General features: G+C 26.7%; 5 protein-coding genes across 5 annotated transcripts; 4 read left to right on the forward strand and 1 right to left on the reverse strand.

Annotated features, from left to right (window-relative positions):
• Positions 1–731: 731 nt before the first annotated feature.
• On the forward strand, positions 732–7,040 carry Phum_PHUM105990 (uncharacterized protein; the record flags this gene model as incomplete). Its single annotated transcript, XM_002424015.1, has 23 exons — positions 732–1,094; positions 1,172–1,409; positions 1,487–1,591; positions 1,712–1,889; positions 1,969–2,107; positions 2,210–2,371; positions 2,448–2,644; positions 2,734–2,875; positions 2,963–3,139; positions 3,255–3,427; positions 3,507–3,746; positions 3,838–4,015; positions 4,105–4,347; positions 4,435–4,601; positions 4,691–4,879; positions 4,961–5,094; positions 5,179–5,375; positions 5,447–5,848; positions 5,932–6,060; positions 6,146–6,372; positions 6,481–6,607; positions 6,684–6,852; positions 6,943–7,040. The coding sequence occupies 23 exons, from the start codon at positions 732–734 to the stop codon at positions 7,038–7,040; spliced, it is 4,374 nt and encodes a 1,457-aa protein (XP_002424060.1).
• Positions 7,041–9,799: 2,759 nt separating this feature from the next.
• On the forward strand, positions 9,800–10,979 carry Phum_PHUM106000 (uncharacterized protein; the record flags this gene model as incomplete). Its single annotated transcript, XM_002424016.1, has 6 exons — positions 9,800–9,876; positions 9,945–10,066; positions 10,150–10,376; positions 10,441–10,573; positions 10,695–10,856; positions 10,960–10,979. The coding sequence occupies 6 exons, from the start codon at positions 9,800–9,802 to the stop codon at positions 10,977–10,979; spliced, it is 741 nt and encodes a 246-aa protein (XP_002424061.1).
• A 1,008-nt stretch (positions 10,980–11,987) lies between these two features.
• Positions 11,988–12,719, forward strand: Phum_PHUM106010 (BTB/POZ domain-containing protein kctd15, putative; the record flags this gene model as incomplete). Its single annotated transcript, XM_002424017.1, has 1 exon — positions 11,988–12,719. The coding sequence occupies one exon, from the start codon at positions 11,988–11,990 to the stop codon at positions 12,717–12,719; it is 732 nt and encodes a 243-aa protein (XP_002424062.1).
• A 2,486-nt stretch (positions 12,720–15,205) lies between these two features.
• Phum_PHUM106020 (Lysosomal Pro-X carboxypeptidase, putative) lies at positions 15,206–17,640 on the forward strand (the record flags this gene model as incomplete). The annotated part of the gene is made up of 9 exons (XM_002424018.1): positions 15,206–15,219; positions 15,256–15,289; positions 15,813–15,953; positions 16,054–16,155; positions 16,243–16,424; positions 16,506–16,663; positions 16,738–17,072; positions 17,147–17,334; positions 17,421–17,640. 9 exons carry the CDS (start codon positions 15,206–15,208, stop codon positions 17,638–17,640), a joined length of 1,374 nt encoding a protein of 457 aa, XP_002424063.1.
• A 941-nt stretch (positions 17,641–18,581) lies between these two features.
• On the reverse strand, positions 18,582–19,209 carry Phum_PHUM106030 (uncharacterized protein; the record flags this gene model as incomplete). Its single annotated transcript, XM_002424019.1, has 2 exons — positions 18,582–18,689; positions 19,078–19,209. 2 exons carry the CDS (start codon positions 19,207–19,209, stop codon positions 18,582–18,584), a joined length of 240 nt encoding a protein of 79 aa, XP_002424064.1.
• Positions 19,210–20,147: the final 938 nt, after the last annotated feature.

A 20,147-nucleotide genomic window follows, 5' to 3' on the forward strand; every position in this document is an offset into this window, starting at 1 on the left:
AATTTGATAAAAACTTTTAGAAATATCTTAACAAGAAATAATTTTTTAGTTTATATTTGGTGACAAAAGAAATTTTTTTGTCCAAGTTTTTTAAATGAAATATAAAAAACAGTATTATTATTATAACTATTGAAATTATTTTTAAAAAATTATAATTTTTTTGTTTTTAAAAAAATTTCTATACGATTATCAAAATAAAATTCCAAAAATGTTCTGAAAATAAAATGAAAATTTTAATTTATATTTTATAAAGTACTTAAATACGACTAGATAATTAATGGAAGAATAACTCTTATTTTTTTATAGAAAATTTTATTCTTAAAATGGCCTGTAAAATAAAAGTTTTAAATTAATTAATATATTTTTAAAATGAAGTGAATAACGATAAGAGACTACTGACATTCAAATATTTTTCTTTACGATTCTATTATTGAATTCTCACACGCCAAAAATATAAAAAGCAATTTGGCAACGTAGCTTGGTGTAAAATGAAAGATGTTAAAAAAACATTATTACGTTGATCTGATTTTTTTTTTGTTAATCGAATATTTGATACAGAGTTTCGATAATTAATTAAGTTATATTCTTATAATTATTGTTTTTTAATGTTTTTTCGTCTTGAAATTTTAAAAATATTTTAAGCGTTAGTGTTGTTCGGTTTTTAGCGTCTTAAGAATATGAATGACTTTGAAGTAACGCATTCCTGTTTATAATTCTCAAAACATTAAAATATGTCAAGTCCTTCTCCACATCCTCCATCACCGATGCCCCCTCCGCAAGCTCCTTCACCCATGGTCGTTCAGCAGCAACAGCAACCGCCGCAACAACCTCCTATCCCTACAACTCGCGTTCCTTCACCTTTGGGATCTCCTCAACATCACCCTCAGAATCCTATTTCTTCATTGCCCGGCAATTCAGTGCCTTGTACTACTAACGCAATACCACCCATAAATACTTCAAATAATCAATTCAGTGCAGTAAACTCTCAGCTTAATGGATCACCAGGACCCATGTCAATTGGACAAAATCCTCCTATATCAGATTGCCCCCCACATCAGCACCCCGCTCCTACTGTTTCTCAGCCTTCAGTTCAGGTAAATTTATTTTTGTTTTACATTTTTTATTGATTTTAATTATATAAATATTTGTAATTTTATTATTATTATTTTAGGGTAACAGTAGCGGTAACACTACTTTAGCTGGAGCATTATCTGGCCCCACAAATGCTCCTCAACCAGGAATTCCAGTTCATCAAAATGTTCCACCGCAACAAGCCATGGTCAAATGTCAGTTGACACCTAATCAATTAATGCAGTTAAGAGGTCAAATAATGGCTTACAGAATGCTTGCTAGAAACCAACCTTTGAGTCAGCAAATTGCATTGGCTGTGCAGGGAAAAACTCCTTTAAGTAATGAATAAAATTTTTTATGAATTTTGTTCTAAGCTTATTATCATTTGGATTTATTTAATAAAATTTTATTTTAGGTAGCCAACAGAGTTCTAGTGGTCCAGGTTTTCCTATTAATCATCAGCCGATTCTTCCGTCTGGCTCAGTACCTGGAGTTCGCCCACTTGGACCACAAGATATAAGTATGTATATTTGATAAACTTTTTAAATTTTTAAATTTTTCTAGATTTTTAGATTAATATTATTTAGCTTTGTTTAATATGCTCATAAATAATAAATAATTTTATTTTTAGATAATCCAGCTCTAGCTCCATCTAATGCCGCTTTAGCTCCAAATGTTGTTCGATTAGGTGCCACTCCTCCGCCACCTCCTATTCAACAACCACCTCAACCACCACCTGGAAAACCTACTAAAGTAACTACAATGCCTAAACCTGTTGGTATTGATCCCTTACTTATTTTGCAAGAAAGAGAAAACAGGTACGAAAAATATTGATGAATAGTATTATTAATAATAAATTTTTGCGTTAAACAATTACAAAATACGTTACGATTTCAGAATGGCGGCGAGAATAGCCATGAGAATTGAAGTGTTAAGCAATTTGCCGACAACCATGGCAGAAGATGTTAGAATTCGAGCCGAAATAGAACTTCGTACTTTGCGACTACTCAATTTTCAGAGACAATTAAAAAGTGAAGTAAGTGTTATTTATTCGTAAGTTACCGGCAAGTATAAAGTATTTTAATGAGTCTCAATTTCGTTTTTCAAATACAAATATAACATGTAACTTTATATTTAGGTAATTGCTTACACTCGACGCGATTCTACATTGGAAACTGCACTTAACGTAAAAGCATATAAAAGAACAAAACGTCAAGGGCTGCGTGAAGCAAGAGCCACAGAAAAATTAGAAAAGCAACAGAAGTTTGAAGCTGAACGCAAACGACGACAAAAACATCAAGTAAAATTATTTTGCACCTCTTAAATATTATACTTTATTTAATATTCTTGTAAAAATTGTGTTTTTTTTTGTTTAGGAATACTTGGCAGCTGTACTTCAACATTCAAAAGATTTTAAAGAATATCATCGCAACAATTTGGCTAAAACTGCCAGATTAAACAAAGCCGTTTTAAGTTATCATGCAAATGCAGAAAAAGAACAGAAAAAAGAACAAGAAAGAATTGAAAAAGAACGTATGAGAAGACTTATGGCAGAAGATGAGGAAGGATACAGGTATGATACAAATTCCGATGGAATTTGTTTTTAATACCTACCACGTCAAATTTTCTAAACACTAATAAAAAAATTGATTCGTATTTTAGAAAATTGATTGATCAGAAAAAAGATAAACGTCTTGCTTTTCTTTTGTCACAAACTGATGAGTATATTAGTAACCTCACAGAAATGGTCAAACAGCATAAAGCTGATCAAAAACGAAAACAACAGGAAGAAATTCAGAAAAAGGTTAATAATAATAATAATAAGGCAATGATTTATAGTTTTACTAAATGGAAAATTTTACGGTTAAACTTTAAAAAATTTTCCTTTTAGCCGAGAAAAAAGAAGAGAAGAGACGGAGAAGGTATGGACGTTGACGAATCATCTCAAAATTCTGATTTACATGTTTCTGTCGTAGAAACCTCCACTGGCAAAACACTGACCGGGGATGAAGCTCCTTTAGCCAGTGAAGTTGATTCGTGGTTGGAAAGCCATCCTGGTTGGGAAATTGTGCGTATTATTTTTAAAAATATTAAATATAATTACATTTGTTTGACAAGATAATCTGAAAGTTTTAAAACATTATTGTAATGTATACCATAACTTTTTTAATTTGTAAATCTAGCTGGATGATGATTCCGAAGGTGAATATGATGATAACGAAGACGAGGATAAGGACGCCGCCGAACCTAAACAAAACACTAGCAAGCAAAATGATGATCCTGATGCGAAATCGGTTATTAAAAAAGCCAAAGTTGAAGATGATGAATACAAAACGGACGAGCAAACTTATTACAGGTAATAAAACCCTTTTCCAAAAATTTACCGATAAGTATTTATTATATTGTTTTATAAACTTATTAAAATTTATTTTTAGTATTGCTCATACCATCAACGAAGTTGTCGTGGAACAAGCTTCGATAATGGTTAATGGAAAACTCAAAGAGTATCAAATAAAGGGATTGGAATGGTTGGTGTCTTTGTTTAACAATAATTTGAATGGAATATTAGCCGACGAAATGGGTTTGGGAAAAACAATTCAAACGATTGGTTTAATTACTTATCTCATGGAAAAGAAAAAAGTTATGGGACCATTTTTAATTATCGTTCCACTGTCGTAAGTTTTCCATATATACTCTTCATTTACAAAAAAAAAAAAAAAAAATTTTGGTTGTTATTTTAAAAAATGATAATAAAAAATTTTTCAGTACTTTGTCTAATTGGGTTCTGGAATTTGAAAAATGGGCTCCTTCTGTAGTAGTCGTTGCTTACAAGGGAAGTCCTCATTTGAGACGATCCATTCAAAATCAAATGCGTTCGAAAAAATTCAACGTTTTGTTGACTACATATGAGTACATAATTAAAGACAAAGGAGTTTTGGCAAAGGTATTATTTAATTATTTTTTATAAATGTAGTTTTATTTATAAATAAAGAAAAAAAATTCAATTTGTTTTGTTCAATTATCATTATGCAGCTCCATTGGAGATTCATGATCATCGACGAAGGGCACAGAATGAAAAATCATCATTGTAAATTGACTCAAGTACTCAACACTCATTACATAGCCCCTCACAGATTGTTACTAACGGGTACTCCTCTTCAAAACAAACTCCCGGAATTATGGGCTTTATTGAACTTTTTACTTCCCTCCATTTTCAAATCCGTGAGCACTTTTGAACAATGGTTTAACGCTCCATTTGCAACGACCGGAGAAAAGGTTTAATTTTACGATTTTTAATTTTTTTTGCACGATTCCTGAAATCTTTTTTGCCGCATTAGAATATTAAAAATTTTTAAATTGTAGGTCGAGTTGAACGAAGAAGAAACAATTTTAATTATTCGACGTCTGCATAAAGTTTTACGTCCATTCTTACTGAGACGTTTGAAAAAAGAAGTCGAATCTCAATTGCCTGATAAAGTGGAATACATAATTAAATGCGACATGTCTGGACTTCAAAGAGTTTTATACAGGTAGAGGCGCTTTTTACTTGTTTTTTTTTTTTTTTTTGTTTTGACGACGATTCGAGAACAAATAACAAATTTAATCGATATAATTACAGGCACATGCAAAGCAAAGGAGTGCTTTTGACGGATGGATCCGAAAAAGGAGCCAAAGGAAAAGGAGGAGCAAAAGCGTTGATGAACACGATTGTTCAGTTGAGAAAACTGTGCAATCATCCTTTTCTATTTCAACAAATCGAAGAAAAATATTGTGATCACGTGGGTGCGGCTTCGGGTGTTGTTTCGGGGTAACGTATTCCTGTAATATTGAAAAAAAAAATTTTTTTTTGGCAACATCCTGTTAGAAATTCTTTTAATTCAACTTCCAGGCCGGATTTGTATCGTGCTTCGGGAAAATTTGAACTTTTGGATAGGATTTTACCCAAGTTGAAAGCGACCAATCACAGAGTGTTACTCTTTTGTCAAATGACACAGTTGATGACAATTATGGAAGATTATCTAAGTGAGAATATTTAATATTAAAAAAAAAAAATGAAACTGTCTCAACCGTTTAAGATTCATCAAACTTTATAAACTTTATTTTTAGCTTGGAGAAATTTCAGTTATCTTCGGTTGGACGGTGCGACAAAATCCGAAGACAGAGGTGAACTCCTTCGGAGATTCAACAGCAAGGATTCGGAATACTTTTTATTTTTATTAAGTACTCGAGCGGGAGGTCTCGGACTCAATCTTCAAGCTGCAGACACTGTGATAATATTCGATTCGGACTGGAATCCTCATCAAGTACTCAACTTTTCTTTACAAACGTGTAATTTTGATACTCGTTTTTCTAACATTTACGTTTTACGCAACAGGACTTGCAAGCACAAGATCGTGCTCATCGTATCGGTCAACAAAACGAAGTGAGAGTTCTTCGTTTGCTAACTGTTAATTCCGTGGAAGAAAGAATTTTAGCCGCGGCGCGGTACAAGTTAAACATGGATGAAAAAGTCATTCAAGCAGGAATGTTCGATCAGAAATCTACGGGAAGCGAAAGACAGCAATTTTTGCAAAGCATATTACATCAAGATGATGCCGACGATGAAGAAGAGAACGAAGTACCCGACGACGAAACTGTCAATCAAATGATTGCTAGAAACGAAACGGAATTTGATTTGTTTCAAAAAATGGATCTTGAAAGACGTCGAGAAGATGCCAAATTGGGAACCGCTAGAAAAAGCAGGTTGATTGAAGAATCAGAGTTGCCGGAATGGCTCGTAAGTATTTTAAAGACAAAAAACGACAAGAATAAAATATTGATCAGGTATTGATCAGGTGTATAAATATATTTAATTTATAGGTTAAAGAAGATGAAGAGGTTGACGTTTTAGCTTACGAAGACGAAGAAGAAAAGTTTTTGGAAAGAGGTACGAGAAAAAGAAAGGAGGTTGATTACACGGACAGTTTAACGGAAAAGGAATGGTTAAAGGTTTGAATTCATTTTATTTATTATTTATCGAAAAGAGTCTCTACACATGTTCTTTCGTTTTGATCGTATTTATAATTAATATCAGGCAATAGATGAAGAAGGAGCGTTCGATGACGATGAAGAAGACGAAGAAGAAGAGAAAAAGTCGAGGAGAAAAAAGGGAAAAAGAAAGCGAAGAGGAGAAGATGACGACGACGACGCGATACCCTCGACGTCAAAGAAAAAGAAAACAAATTCAAATCAAAACGCGGAATCCAAATTGAAAAAACACATGAAAAATTTATTAAACATCGTTGTGAAGTACACGGACAGGTATAACGATCACCCCCGCACCCTCCCCACCACCACAGATTTAAAATTTAAGGTATTAATCCTAAAATATTTTTCATTGTATTTTCTTTTTTTTTTTTTTTTAAAAAGTGATGGTCGAGTATTGAGCGAACCATTCATGAAGCTACCATCTAAGAATAAACTTCCCGATTATTATGATATAATAAAAAAACCGTTGGATATAAAGAAAATATTTGCGAGAATAGATGAAGGAAAGGTGAGAGGTTTTTTTATAAAAAGACAAACGATTAATTGATTATTTAATGTAAATTTAATGCTTTTTATTTTTTTAGTATTCGGATTTTGACGATTTGGAAAGGGATTTCACTCAGATGTGTAAAAATGCGCAAATATATAACGAGGAAGCATCGCTCATACACGAAGATTCCATCGTTTTGCAATCGGTATTTACAAATGCGAGACAAAGAATGGAACAAAATGGAGATAGCGAAGACGAGAAAAGTAGGAAGGAGGGGGGATAGGGGGAAGGGGAGGGGAAGGGGAAGGGGGAAAAATGAATGACGTAAATAATTTTTGTTATGTTTTTTGCAGGCGTGAAATCGACTCCGAAACACGAGGGAAGAGGAAGTAGCAGAAGGCGGAAAAATCAACCCAAATACACCAACAGCGATGATGACGAAGATGATTGAATGATTAACAAAAAAAGAAAGAAAGAAAAAGTTTTTTTTTTTTTAAATAGTTAATAATAATAATAATAATAATAATAATAATAATAATAATAATAATAATAATAATAATATAGGTATTTTTTATATTATAAGAAAAGCCTTAAATAATTTTTTTTTTTTTTTTAGAAAATTGTTTGACGGATATTACGTACTAAGTAAAAAAATTATTATTTTTTAAAATTCTAGATAATTGTTGATATTATAGAATGAAATCAATCAATCAATCAATCAATGAATATTTTAGTTAATAATTGTGTCGATAGAAAGAGGTGCCTTAGGTTAATAAAATAAAATTAATTGGGAACATTTAATTGTATTATTTATTCAGGGTATATATATATATATGAATATTGTGTCATTTCACAATATGGGAAATTTATTATTATTATTATTGATAATAATAATATTTAACTTCGAAATTCACTTTTAAAATAATAATAATAATAATAATAATAAAGGTTGGCGAATGACTGACTCATGTTTGCACCAGTTGGTACCCAACACCGTTTGTTTAAAAAATTAGGGGGATGAAATTTATTATAACTACTCGTTCCGCGCCATTGAATTTCGTTAATTATAAATTTCATGTGGAAAATTAAAATAGAGAGTGTGTGTCTATTCATCAGGTAACAGTTTAGAAAAATATTTTGTTTTTATAAAATTTCTAACGGGATAATAATAATAATAATTCGGGAGTAAAAGGGAAAAAAAAGGAAAAAATTTAAATGAAATTGTTGCTGTTGTTGTTGTTCGGATAAAAAATTTCAATTATTATTATTATTATTATAAAAAAAAGTGTTTGAATCGTGGAAAAAAAAAAAATTTTAATTTAGAAATAAGTATATTATTATATATGTTTATTATTATTATTATTATTATTATTATATTTTAATTAAATGTTTCTAAAATATATATTATAAGATAGAAAAAAAGAAAAAAGTATTAAATTGTTTTCTATACGAGTGCTTTATTAATCAAACAGATTATATATATATATATATATATAAAGTTATTTAGCAGAAGAAAATGATAGTAATAATAATAATAATGATGATGATGATGATGATAATAATAGAAAAATAAGAGAGGATATAATTTTTTTTTTTTCACAAAAAATAATTTAGTAAAAATTTATTAATAATAATTATTGTATTTAAAAATTTAAATTTTTTTCTTTCTTTTTTTTTTTTTTAGTATTAAATAAATAAATAAAAGTTTTCTTTTTGGGAAAATTGAAAGAAAATTTTTTTTTTCCGTTAAGAAAATTAAAAAAAAAAGAAAAAAAGGAAAATGAATTTAAGAATTGATTTATCATCGTTGAAAAGTTACGATTCCGATGAAAATTATTCTGATTTTCCATCATGCGATACGAGGTACGAGGAAAATTTTCATACGAATGAAAATCGTCAAGAAAAGCGTAAAAAGAAAAATTTAAAAAAATATTTCGAACACGATGATAATGATGATGATGATGATTGTTATCGTAATGAAGAAAAAGATTACGTTTGTTTTTATTTAAAATCTAAAAAAAATAAAAATGATTTGTTTAAATATTTTCGTAGAGAAGAAGAAGAAGAAGAAAATGAAAACGTTCAAGAAATTATTTTTCCATATAAATTTTCACCGTTAAATTTTAATAATAATAATAATAATTGTTTCATTTGTTCATATTATTATTATTATTATTGGAAAATATTAGATAATCATCAATCGAAAAATAATTATATCGAATCTTCCTCCTCCTCCTCCTCCTCCTCCTGTTGTTTTCGTACAAATAAAAATTTTCTGGAAAATGATGAAAATTTATGGGATAACGATTGCAAAGAATGTAATAAAATTTCTTATTTAAATAATAATAATAATAATAATAATAATAATAATAATAATATGGATGATGGGAATTTATTACAAAAATCAAATCGATTTCTAACGATTTGTAACGATTTTGAAACAAAAGAAGGGGAAGAAGGAGGAGAAGGGGAAGAAGAAGAAGAAGAAGGGGAAAAAGGAGGTGGAGAAAATAATGATGATTATTTTTTGAACGATTTAAAAAAAAAAAAAAACAATTGAAATCGATATTGAATCAACAAAATCTTCTGATTGTTGTTGTTGTTGTTGTTGTTGTTGTGGTTGTCCTCGTGGTCTGGAAAAATCCAAAATGGATGAAAATAATTCGGAAAATTTATTTGATTATGTTGAAAGTTTAAAAAATTCAGCAAAAAGTGCAAAAAATTTAGCTCAAGATTTAGAATTGATATTAAAATCATTAAAAATATAAAAATTATTTGAATAACGGGAAAACTTTCGAAACAAGTGCGTGAGTGCGTGAGTGCGTGAGTGCGTGTGCGTGTGCGTGTGCACATCAAATATTTACAAAGAAAAAAAAAACAAATCAAAGTCATATCTTAAACTTTTTTTTTTTTTTTTTTTTTTTTTTTTAATTTAAAATAAACAAAAACATTTTTTATTATTTTCAATAACCTGTACGTACCTTAAGTACCTGTACGAAACAAAACGAAATGAAAATATTTTGGGTTGTGGTATTGATAATGATAATAAATGATAGATAAAAAGATATGAGATATTTTTTTTATTTAAAATAATTATTTGATTAATATTATTATCAATTTGTGAATTTTTTTTTGGTTGTTGTTGTTGTTGTTTTAAGTGATAAACTGATTGTGTTTGTGTTTGTTTGTGTGTTAATCTTGTAATAAAAAATGAAATATTTATGTAAATGTTATAGAAATTTACCATTTGTATTAAGTATTGGTGCACCCATATCGTTTTTATTAACGTGAGTACTTACTACCCATGAGTATTTATTTATTTATTTAAACAATTAAAGAAATTTTTCCTTTTCAGGTATGGTATTGCCGTTGGTAACGATCACGTATCGTGGCTTTGGCCTTATATAAGTGATACAGGTACACTACCACCGGAAAATTGTATTTTTAGCCTTTTATTAAATTCCTTTTCTTTTATACGTGAGTAAAAATTATCATCATTATCATCATCATCATTTACTCCTCCTGGTACCCATTCATTCATTCATTTTTTTTAATTGTAGTTATAGGAGTTATTTATTTGAAATACAGAATCGTATCTGAATTGGTTAAATATAAAGAAACGGTTAACATAAAATCATTTTTTAATAAAATGTCCGCCATTTTTGGTTATTTGTCGTGTTTCGGTTTGATTATTGTTGCTAATTTTGAAGAAACGAGTCAAGTCGTTGTTCACATATCCGGTGCCATCGGTGGATTTTCATTTGGAATACTTTATTTTATCACTCAGGTACGCAACCAAGTTCAAGTTAATTAAATTTGAGGATTTTAATAAATTAATAATTAAATTGCAGACGATATTTACATATAAAATTGATCCGTTAAACAAGAGACTATTTTGGATAAGAACAATATTGACCATTTCTTCCATTGTTTCCACGGCTTGTTTCTTAGGACCCATCAAACCTGCGATGGAAAATTTCACTGGTAATTTTATTATCATCATCATCATCATCATCATCATCATCATCATCGACGTTAAAATTTATGACGTCACACTCGTTTGAACGCGACATACGCATTGAACATTTCCCGTTTGTTTTTCCAGGGGATAATTTTCTTAAATGGACGTCACAAGATGGCGGATACGGGTATCATTTGACGAGTACGTTTTTCGAATGGATATTAATGCTTTCCTACGCTGGTTTTTGTTTCACTTTTTATTTCGATTTTCGTAAAGTTCAAATCATTCCGCCGCAAATAAAAGCAAGTTTAAACATTAATAATTATTTATTAATAATAATAATAATAATAGTAATAATTAATAAATTAATTTGTTTCCTTTTCTTTTTCTTTTTTTTTTTTTTTTTCAGTTTATGGATTTAGTTGTTGAAGATTCGAAAAAAAATGATCAAGTGCCATAATAATAATAATAATAATTAATTAATTAATTAAATATTATAATATATTTTATTTATAAATAATTAATGTTTGGGTGTGCGTGTGATTTTGAAGAAACATTCGTGGATGTGAAATTTGTAAATCATTTTTCTTTTTTAATTAAAAATTTTTTAATTTTATTTCGTTTTATTTTTTTTATTTAGCACGAGTAGTAAATTTATTAAAGTTAAAAATCGTTAATAATTATCATTATTATTTATTTTTGTTGTCATTATAATAATTTATTCGAACTTTTATTTCCATTTGTCGTGGAAAATTCAAACGTTTAAGAGAAAGTTTAAATAACACACAGAAAAAAAAAATTATTTATTATTATTATTATTATTATTATTATTATTATTAATAAATATTAAAATGTTATTATATTTTAAAAGAAGTAGAAATAGGAATAGAAGAAGTAGGAAATTTTGTCATTTCGAGTAAATTAAAAAGTAAGGAAATAAATACGCAAGCGTCACCTGAATTCTGCTTTCCCTATTGATCCAGAAAAAAATTTTCCGGATATATATATAAAAAAAAAAAAAAAAGAAAATTTTTTTTTTCATTGTATTTAATGCAAACCACGTTTCGATTCGTAAAGATGTCTAACTGAAATATTTTTTTTTTTTTTCTCTCTCGTGAAAAGTGTTTTATAAGTAAAATTGTATATCGTGTGTGAACACATCATCATCATCATCATCATCATTAAAAGGTTATTTTCGGGGGAAAATTAAAAAAAAATTTCCCGTCGATAAAATTTTAAAATTGTCTTCAACTGTCAACACAAATGTTGTTTGAAAAGAATTTTTCTTTTTTTTTTTTTTTTTTTTTGTTAGTTTTTAATTATGTGTAATTATTGAAAAAATTGGAGAAAAACGGAAAAGTCGTTTTCAAATAAAATAAATAAAAAAAAGTTTTTTTGTTTTTTAAAGGGAAAAAGGGAAAATAATAATAAATAAAAATGGATGATGACAGATTGGATTTATTTCCACCTGTTATTGAATTAAACGTCGGTGGAGTTTTTTACACGACATCCTTAACGACTTTAAAAAAAGAACCGGATTCTTTATTGTCGAATATATTTTCCGGAAAACAAGAGCCCCCACCGAAAGATGCAAAAGGTAAATACTTTTTAGATCGTGATGGAGTCTTATTTCGTTACGTTTTGGATTTTCTTAGAAATGGTTCGCTCGTACTACCGGAAAGTTTTAGAGAAAAAGAACGTTTGGTACAGGAAGCAACGTATTTTCGTCTTCCGACAATGATGGAAGCTATTTTATCATATTCTGATTGTACGAAAGGTAAAGAATCACGTCCCTCGGGTTTTATAACGGTTGGATATCGTGGAAGCTTCGCTTTCGGAAAAGATGGATTATCCGATGTCAAATTTCGAAAATTATCAAGGATATTAGTTTGCGGTCGAGTTACATTATGTCGGGATGTTTTTGGAGAAACTTTAAACGAAAGCCGGGATCCGGATCACGGGGGCATCGATCGTTACACCTCGAGATTTTTTTTAAAACATTCATTCATCGAACAAGCGTTCGACATGTTGCACGAGCAAGGTTTTAAATTATGCGGAAGTTGCGGGTCTGGAACGGCTGGAGGTACGACGGCTGAATTAAAACCTGGAGTCGATTTTGAAGAAAATCGTTGGAATCATTACAACGAATTTGTTTTCGTTAGAGATTAAATTCCCCCCCCTTTTCCCTTGCCTCCCCTTCCCCCCTTTCCCCCTGTCTCCCCTATCCCCCTGTCTTCCCTATCCCCCTGTACCCCCTTTCCCCCTGTCTCCCCTCCCTTTAAAATTTAATTTTTCTTAATTAATATCATATTACCTTAATTAAAAAATATATCACAAACGCAATAGCGACGACGACGACGACGACGACGACGACGACATTAATTATGTAGTTATTAATATTATTAAAATTTCATTTATTATTATTATCATATTATAAATAAAGTAGAAGACGTTAAGTATCTCGTAAGGATATACATAATTATTTATTTATTAATTATTTATTTTTTTTCTTAATAGTAAAAGTAGGGATACAAATGCAATCAAATTTTAATTCTCGCTTAATTATTAACTAATAATAATAATAATAATAATAATAATAAAAATTTAAAAAAAAAAACTTGCGGCCAAAATTATCTCCCCAAATTTGCCTATTATTATTATTATCATTATTATTAATTATTATTAATTATTATTATTATTAATGAACGTCGAACGCAAATTAAAACGATGATGTTCGTGAATACGTATTTTATTTTTAATAAATAAATAAATTTAATAAATTTATAAATATTTAATTTAATGATAATAATGATAATAATAATGATAGTAAATTACTGCATATCAAAGTGATTAAATAATAATAATAATAATAATAATAATAATAATAATAATAATAATAATAATAATAATAATGATAATAAATCTCAGGTGCAGTAATGTTTTTTTTAATTTGTTACGCCGAAATGAAAGAAAAAAAACTTTACGTATATATATATTTAATTAGCATTAAAAAAGTTAAATTAATAATAATAATAATAATAATAAAATCTAAATAGAAAGTCTTGTATAAATAAATAATAATGATAATAATGATACTTGTATTAGTAAACAAATAAGTATTTTTAATTAACGTATACTGATAGTGTATACTTTTCTTTTCTTTTTTCTTTTATTATTATTATTATTATTTAATAGGTACTTTTAATGTTTAACCAAAATTTTCGATATTGCTCACTTATAAATTAACCAACTAACAAAAATTATCTTTAAAAAAAAGGAAAAAGAAAAAGGGAAATGTAAAAGAAAAGGAGGAAAAATTTTTTAATGAAGACTATATATGAATAAATGTTGTTATATTGAGTTACTAATGAATTTTCCTTTTTTTCCTTTTTTTCCTTTTTTCCCCCTCCCCCTATTCGTTACGATGATAACAATTATAAAACTTTAATAAAATCCCGGGATGTAAAGAAGAGAGAGAAAGAGAGAGAGATTTGGAAAAAAAAATTATAGAAAAGAGGAAGTCGTGATGATGATGATGATGATGCTGTGCGTTGAAATTCTCAAAGGATTTACAAAAAAAAAAATTTTTTAAAAAAGTAAAATTCCAGAAAATGTAACGGACAAAAACTAATAATAATAATAATAATAATAATAATAATAATAATAATAATAATAATAATAATAATAATAATAATAATAATAATAATAAAACAATCATGTTTTTTTTTCCATTTAAAATAATTTTATAATTATGTTTTAAATTTACTAAATTCTTTTGTTTAAATAAATAAATAAATAAAGTGTTCAAAACTTTATATATATGTATTTATTAAAAAATTAGTTTTAAATAAATAAATAAATAAAATCTTATTAACCAAAGAATGAAAACAAACGGGTAAATTATATTTATATATTTAAAATAATAATAATAATAATAATAATAATAATATATAAACTTATATTTTAGTCATTATTAAATTTTCTATTAATATTAATAAATAATAAAAAAATCCTTAAGCTATATTTTAATTATGTAGATATTTAATTAAATTTTAGTGAATTAATAATATTGATAATAATAATAATAATAATAACAATCTTTAATGGTTTGTGATGATGATTAAATTTTAAATTTTGTTTAAAAAATAAAAAACCAGGGACAAAATAGAAAAAAAAATTACAATAAAAAAAAAAAAAAAAATTAAACAGGCTTTCTTTCATTTCTTTTCTTTTCCTTTTTTTTCCTTTCCTTTTTCATTAACCAAAAGAGGAGACCAGGAGGAGAAGAAGAGAGGGGAAGAAAGAGGAAGAGGATTGAATGAAAAAATTTAATAAAAAAAAATTTTTCTTAAATATTTTAATCATCTTTTCAATAGAGACTTAATTTTACTCCCATAATAATAATAATAATAAATTATTGATAATCGTTACGATGATGACATATTAAAATATTTATTATTATTATTATTAATCAAAGTTTGACCTTTGAACTATAACAACAAATCGTCGATTTTTTTTTTTTTTAAATTCTTAATAAATTTGTGTGTGTTTCTCTCTTTCTCTCTCTCACTCACACATATTTTACGATTTGACATGATGTCGAAAGGATTTTATTATTTATTATTATTATTATTATTATTATTATTCTATTGTTAATGGATATGAATACGTAATAAAAAAATTTACCGTGTCCGTAAGTTGATAGTAATTTTATTGTTTTTTATTTATTTATTAATTATGTAAATTTAATATCATTTTATTTATTCACGATAAAATCCTATTGTGTGTGTGTGTGTGCGTGCGCGTGTCGTGTGTGTCAAACGAAAACAATAATAATAATAAATATTTAAAAAAAAAATTATTTATTTAAATTTTGCAATAAAAATAAAATCAATATATAATAAACCTGCCTGTTGTGTGACGCACATAAATAAATTTATTAATTTTTTTTTTTCTTCTGCTTCTGCTTCTTCTTATTTATATGAATATATTTGAATTTTTATTAACTTTTTTCTATCTAATAAAATATTAAAAAAATTTTTTTTCTTTTTTATGTATAACCATAAATAAATAAATAAATAAATAATTTTCTTTTCCTTTTTTTTTTTTTTTATTAAAATAAAAAAACTTTTTTTCTTTTTAATAAAAGTTTTTAATTAATACTTTATGGTTTTTATTTATAATTAAATAAATAAAGTTTTAATAAAATTAAAAAAATCTCTTTTAATTAATTAATTAATTATTATTATTATTATTATTTAGGTGGATCATTTTTCATTTGTTACAAATGAAACTTTTAATATTCGATATTTAATAAATGATACTTATTGGAATAATAAAACGGGTCCCATTTTTTTTTATACCGGAAATGAAGGAGACATTGAAGTTTTTGCACAAAATACGGTGAGTTATTATTATCATTATTATTATTATTATGTTTTTCCAGAGGAAAATTACAACGACAACAAATACTTTTTTTTTTTTTTTTTAAATTTTTTTTTAGGGATTTATGTGGGAAATAGCACCGAAATTTAATGCTCTTTTAATATTTGCCGAACATCGTTATTATGGAAAATCTCTTCCTTATGGAAACAAAACATTTTCTGTGAGATATACCACCCCTCCCTTCTCCCCCTCCTCCCCCCACACCGACTTATGTTAATAATTTTTTCTTTTTTTTGGGGGTGCGAAGGATCCAAAATATTTAGGATATTTAACATCCGAACAAGCTTTGGCCGATTATGTGGATTTAATAGCTCACCTTACGTGGAACGATAATAAATCATATAAAAATCCCGTCATTGCTTTTGGGGGATCCTATGGAGGAATGTTAGCAGCTTATATAAGAATGAAATATCCTCACATGGTGGCGGGGTAACAAAAAAAATTTATTTATTAATAAATATATAATAATGTATCAAGCGGTTTGAAATATGTAAAAATTGAATCCCTTAGAGCGATTGCGTCTTCTGCTCCAATATGGCAGTTTACCGGTTTAACACCTTGCGATGTTTTTTCAAGAATAGTTACTTCCGATTTTGAAATTGAAAATAAATCGTGTTCGTTTAACATAAGAAGATCTTGGAATATTATTAATAATATTACATCGAACGGTTAGTTTGTATTTAATAAAAGAAAAAGATGAAAAACATTATTAAAGTTTTTAATTTGATTAAAATAATTTTAGAAGATGGATTAAAATGGATTACGAACGAATGGAAATTATGTAGACCGTTAAAAAATTCAACGGACGTGAGGGATCTTAAAAATTGGTTATCCGACGTTTACAATAATTTAGCAATGGTTAATTATCCTTATCCAACGAATTTTTTAACGCCATTACCGGGATATCCGATACGAAAATTTTGTAAAAAATTACAAAATACAACGGCAACGGGTAAAGATTTATTAAATTTACTTTATAAAAGCGTTACGGTGTATTTTAATTATACGGGATCATCGAAATGTTTAAATTTTGACGATAGTACGCCATCTTTGGGAGCCGACTTGTGGGATTATCAGGTACGTTATTAATCCATTTATTATTTTATTTATTGTTAAAGGATTAAGACATTCGCATAAATAATTTATTTTAGGCTTGTACGGAAATGGTAATGCCGATGTGTCAAAATGGCAACACCGACATGTTCGAACCGCAAGAATGGGATTTATTGAAATTTACCCATGAATGTGAAAAAAAATGGAAAGTTACACCTAAACCATATTTAATTGAAAAACTTTACGGTGGAAAAGATTTATCAACGGCTTCTAATATTATATTCAGGTATATGATAATGATGATGATGATGATTATTGTGAAACCTTTATACCTTGGGTAATAATAAAAACTTTTTCCCTATTATTTTATAGCAATGGTTTATTGGATCCATGGGCAGGTGGTGGAGTTTTAAAAGTTAATTCTAAAACAATAAAAGTTGTCCTCATACCAGAAGCTGCCCATCATTTAGATTTGCGTGCAACTACTCCAATCGATCCCCTTTCGGTCATTGAAAGCCGTAAACTATATAAAAAAATTATTTACCTTTGGATAAAAGAACACGAAATCAATTCAATTATTCAAAATGTTTAATTCGAATCATTTTTTATTTAAAATCTTTTTTGTCTTCAATTGCCATTTTTCATACATGAAATTATTTTTCTTATAAATATTTAATATATCAATGCATTCATAATGTTTTTTAAATGATGAATTTTATTTTAATTAATATAATAATAACAATTACATTTAGTTTATTAACGACATTATACGTTGTTCTTTTAAAATGCTTTTATATATATATATATTTTTTTTATCATTTTTTCTGTATATATTCCCTTGACTCGAATAGTACATATATTGGATAAGCAAATATAGAAACCAAATAAAATGTCATTTGACAAACGTAATCCTGCATTTAAAATATATAAATATATTGTTAGTGATGTTATTTAATTATACTACCATAATAATAATTTATTTAATTATATAAATATTAATATTTACCATAGTTGTAAATGGTTTTTCTCGACAAGCGATTAAAAAATGTGTTTGCCTTTTAGCATCAACCCCTAAAGGATTTAATAATAATTTTTTATTAAATAATTTTACAAAATTCATTTTAAACTTTTTAATTCAAAATCGATTGGCATCAATCAATTCGATTTTCTTTTGTTTAGTTTTTTTGTTTTTTTTTGTTTTGTTCTTTTTACTTTACTAAAAATTCGCGAATTTTTTAAATTTAAAATAATAATTAAAATTTAAATCAATAAAAAATTAATATAATAAATTGTAAAGGCAAAAATACCATTAATTAAAATTTATCAACAAAACACATGACAAAAATGAGGTTACTCGAATGTTTTTACACAATAATTGAATTTGTTAGGGAAAATAAAAGAATGACAAAAAGTTTTGAAAGTTTTTTTTTTTTTTTTCTTATATTTTAAATTATCATATCTACAAATTATTATTATTATTATCACTATAAGAAAACATGTAATTTAACAAATTACATTCGGCATAACATTTTTCTATTCTTCTAGATTTCTAGTATTTTGATAATCTGGTATATGATAACATATATAAAATGCTGGACCGTACACAATTGCACAAATCCATAAAAATCTAGCACCTGTAGCCTGAAAATAAGTAGACAATATTTATACATTAAATATCTGTATGTTTTGTTTAACTCTATTATTATAAATTTGCAATTAGGTTAAAAAGGAGGAAACAAGTTGGTGAATTAAATTTTAAATCACAGTAAACATAATCATTTATCTTGGCTACATTTAAACACCATTTTATAAATAACAAAAATTTACTCATTATTAGTTATACAAGTAATTATAATAACCAATTTGGTTTAAAATAAGATAATTAAAATTGAATCGGAAATTTCAAGTTTATAAATATTCAAATTTTACATGATTTTTGAACATAATAAAAAATTTGTGAAAATTTATGGGAGACAAAAAAAAAAAAACTCATATAAAATGGTTTAAAATATTCAATAAAAAAACTTACAGCAGCCGATCTTGGTTTTTCAGGTGGTAAAACAAAATTTCTTGCAAAAGAACCACGAATTACATTATTGAATTCAAAAGTTTTTCTACTTAACAAATTAGCTGTTCTGGAAAATCGTGTGAGAGACGCCATTTTTGGTAGGATAAAAAAAAAAATTATGCGTCGTCTGCTAATAATTCAGTTAAAATGGCGGCAAATAAAATGTAACTGATCCAAAAATAATTTCTTTTTTCCTTCGAAAAACCTCCTTTTAAAATATTTTATTATTAAGAAATTATTCTTGCCAAACCTTAAACCTTATAGTAAGCCTATAAATTTAAAAGACTAATTTTTATTTTAATATAACGTTATTAAAAACGGTAAATTTAGGATTTTGTTATATTTCAAAACAAAACAGTTTATAAAAAAAAGATAATTATTTATTTTTTTTGATAAATTTCATTACTTATTTATTAGTTAATTTTTTTAAGAAAAATTTTAACAAAATCTATTGCTAAATTGCACTTGACACGCAATCCGCAATGTGAAATTTCCCCGTATAAGGCTAAAATACAAAATTATGTAAAAAAAAAAAAAAATTTTTTTTATATAAAAAAATAATGATATCTATCTACAAAACTCGATACAATTATTTTCATTTAATTTTTTACATTGTGTACAATTTGAATTGAATTTGTTAAATGTTATTATTAAAATATTATTAAAAAATGTATTATTCCTAAAAAAAAAAGCACGATTTTTATAAATGTAAGAAAAAAATTAATTTACTGCACTAGCATTCTCATATCCTTTCTAAACCATATTAAAAATTTTATTTTAAAAAAAAATTTAAAAAATCTCATTGTAAACAAATATTTATTTAAAAAAAAGGAAAAAAAAAAAAAAAAAAAAAAAAACTTAGTAAAATATATATATTATTTTTCCTAATTAATTAATTATTATTATTATTATTATTTTTTCTTTTGAAATTCTTTTTTTGCTGTTAGGAAAATTTAATACTGAGCATATTATTAATTTTACATCATTTTGTTAAATATAGTAAGTGTTATTATATATATATTTATTTATTA

This window comes from Pediculus humanus, genomic scaffold, assembly GCF_000006295.1.
Source record: "Pediculus humanus corporis 1103172107457 genomic scaffold, whole genome shotgun sequence".
NCBI classification, from domain to species: Eukaryota; Metazoa; Arthropoda; class Insecta; order Psocodea; family Pediculidae; genus Pediculus; species Pediculus humanus.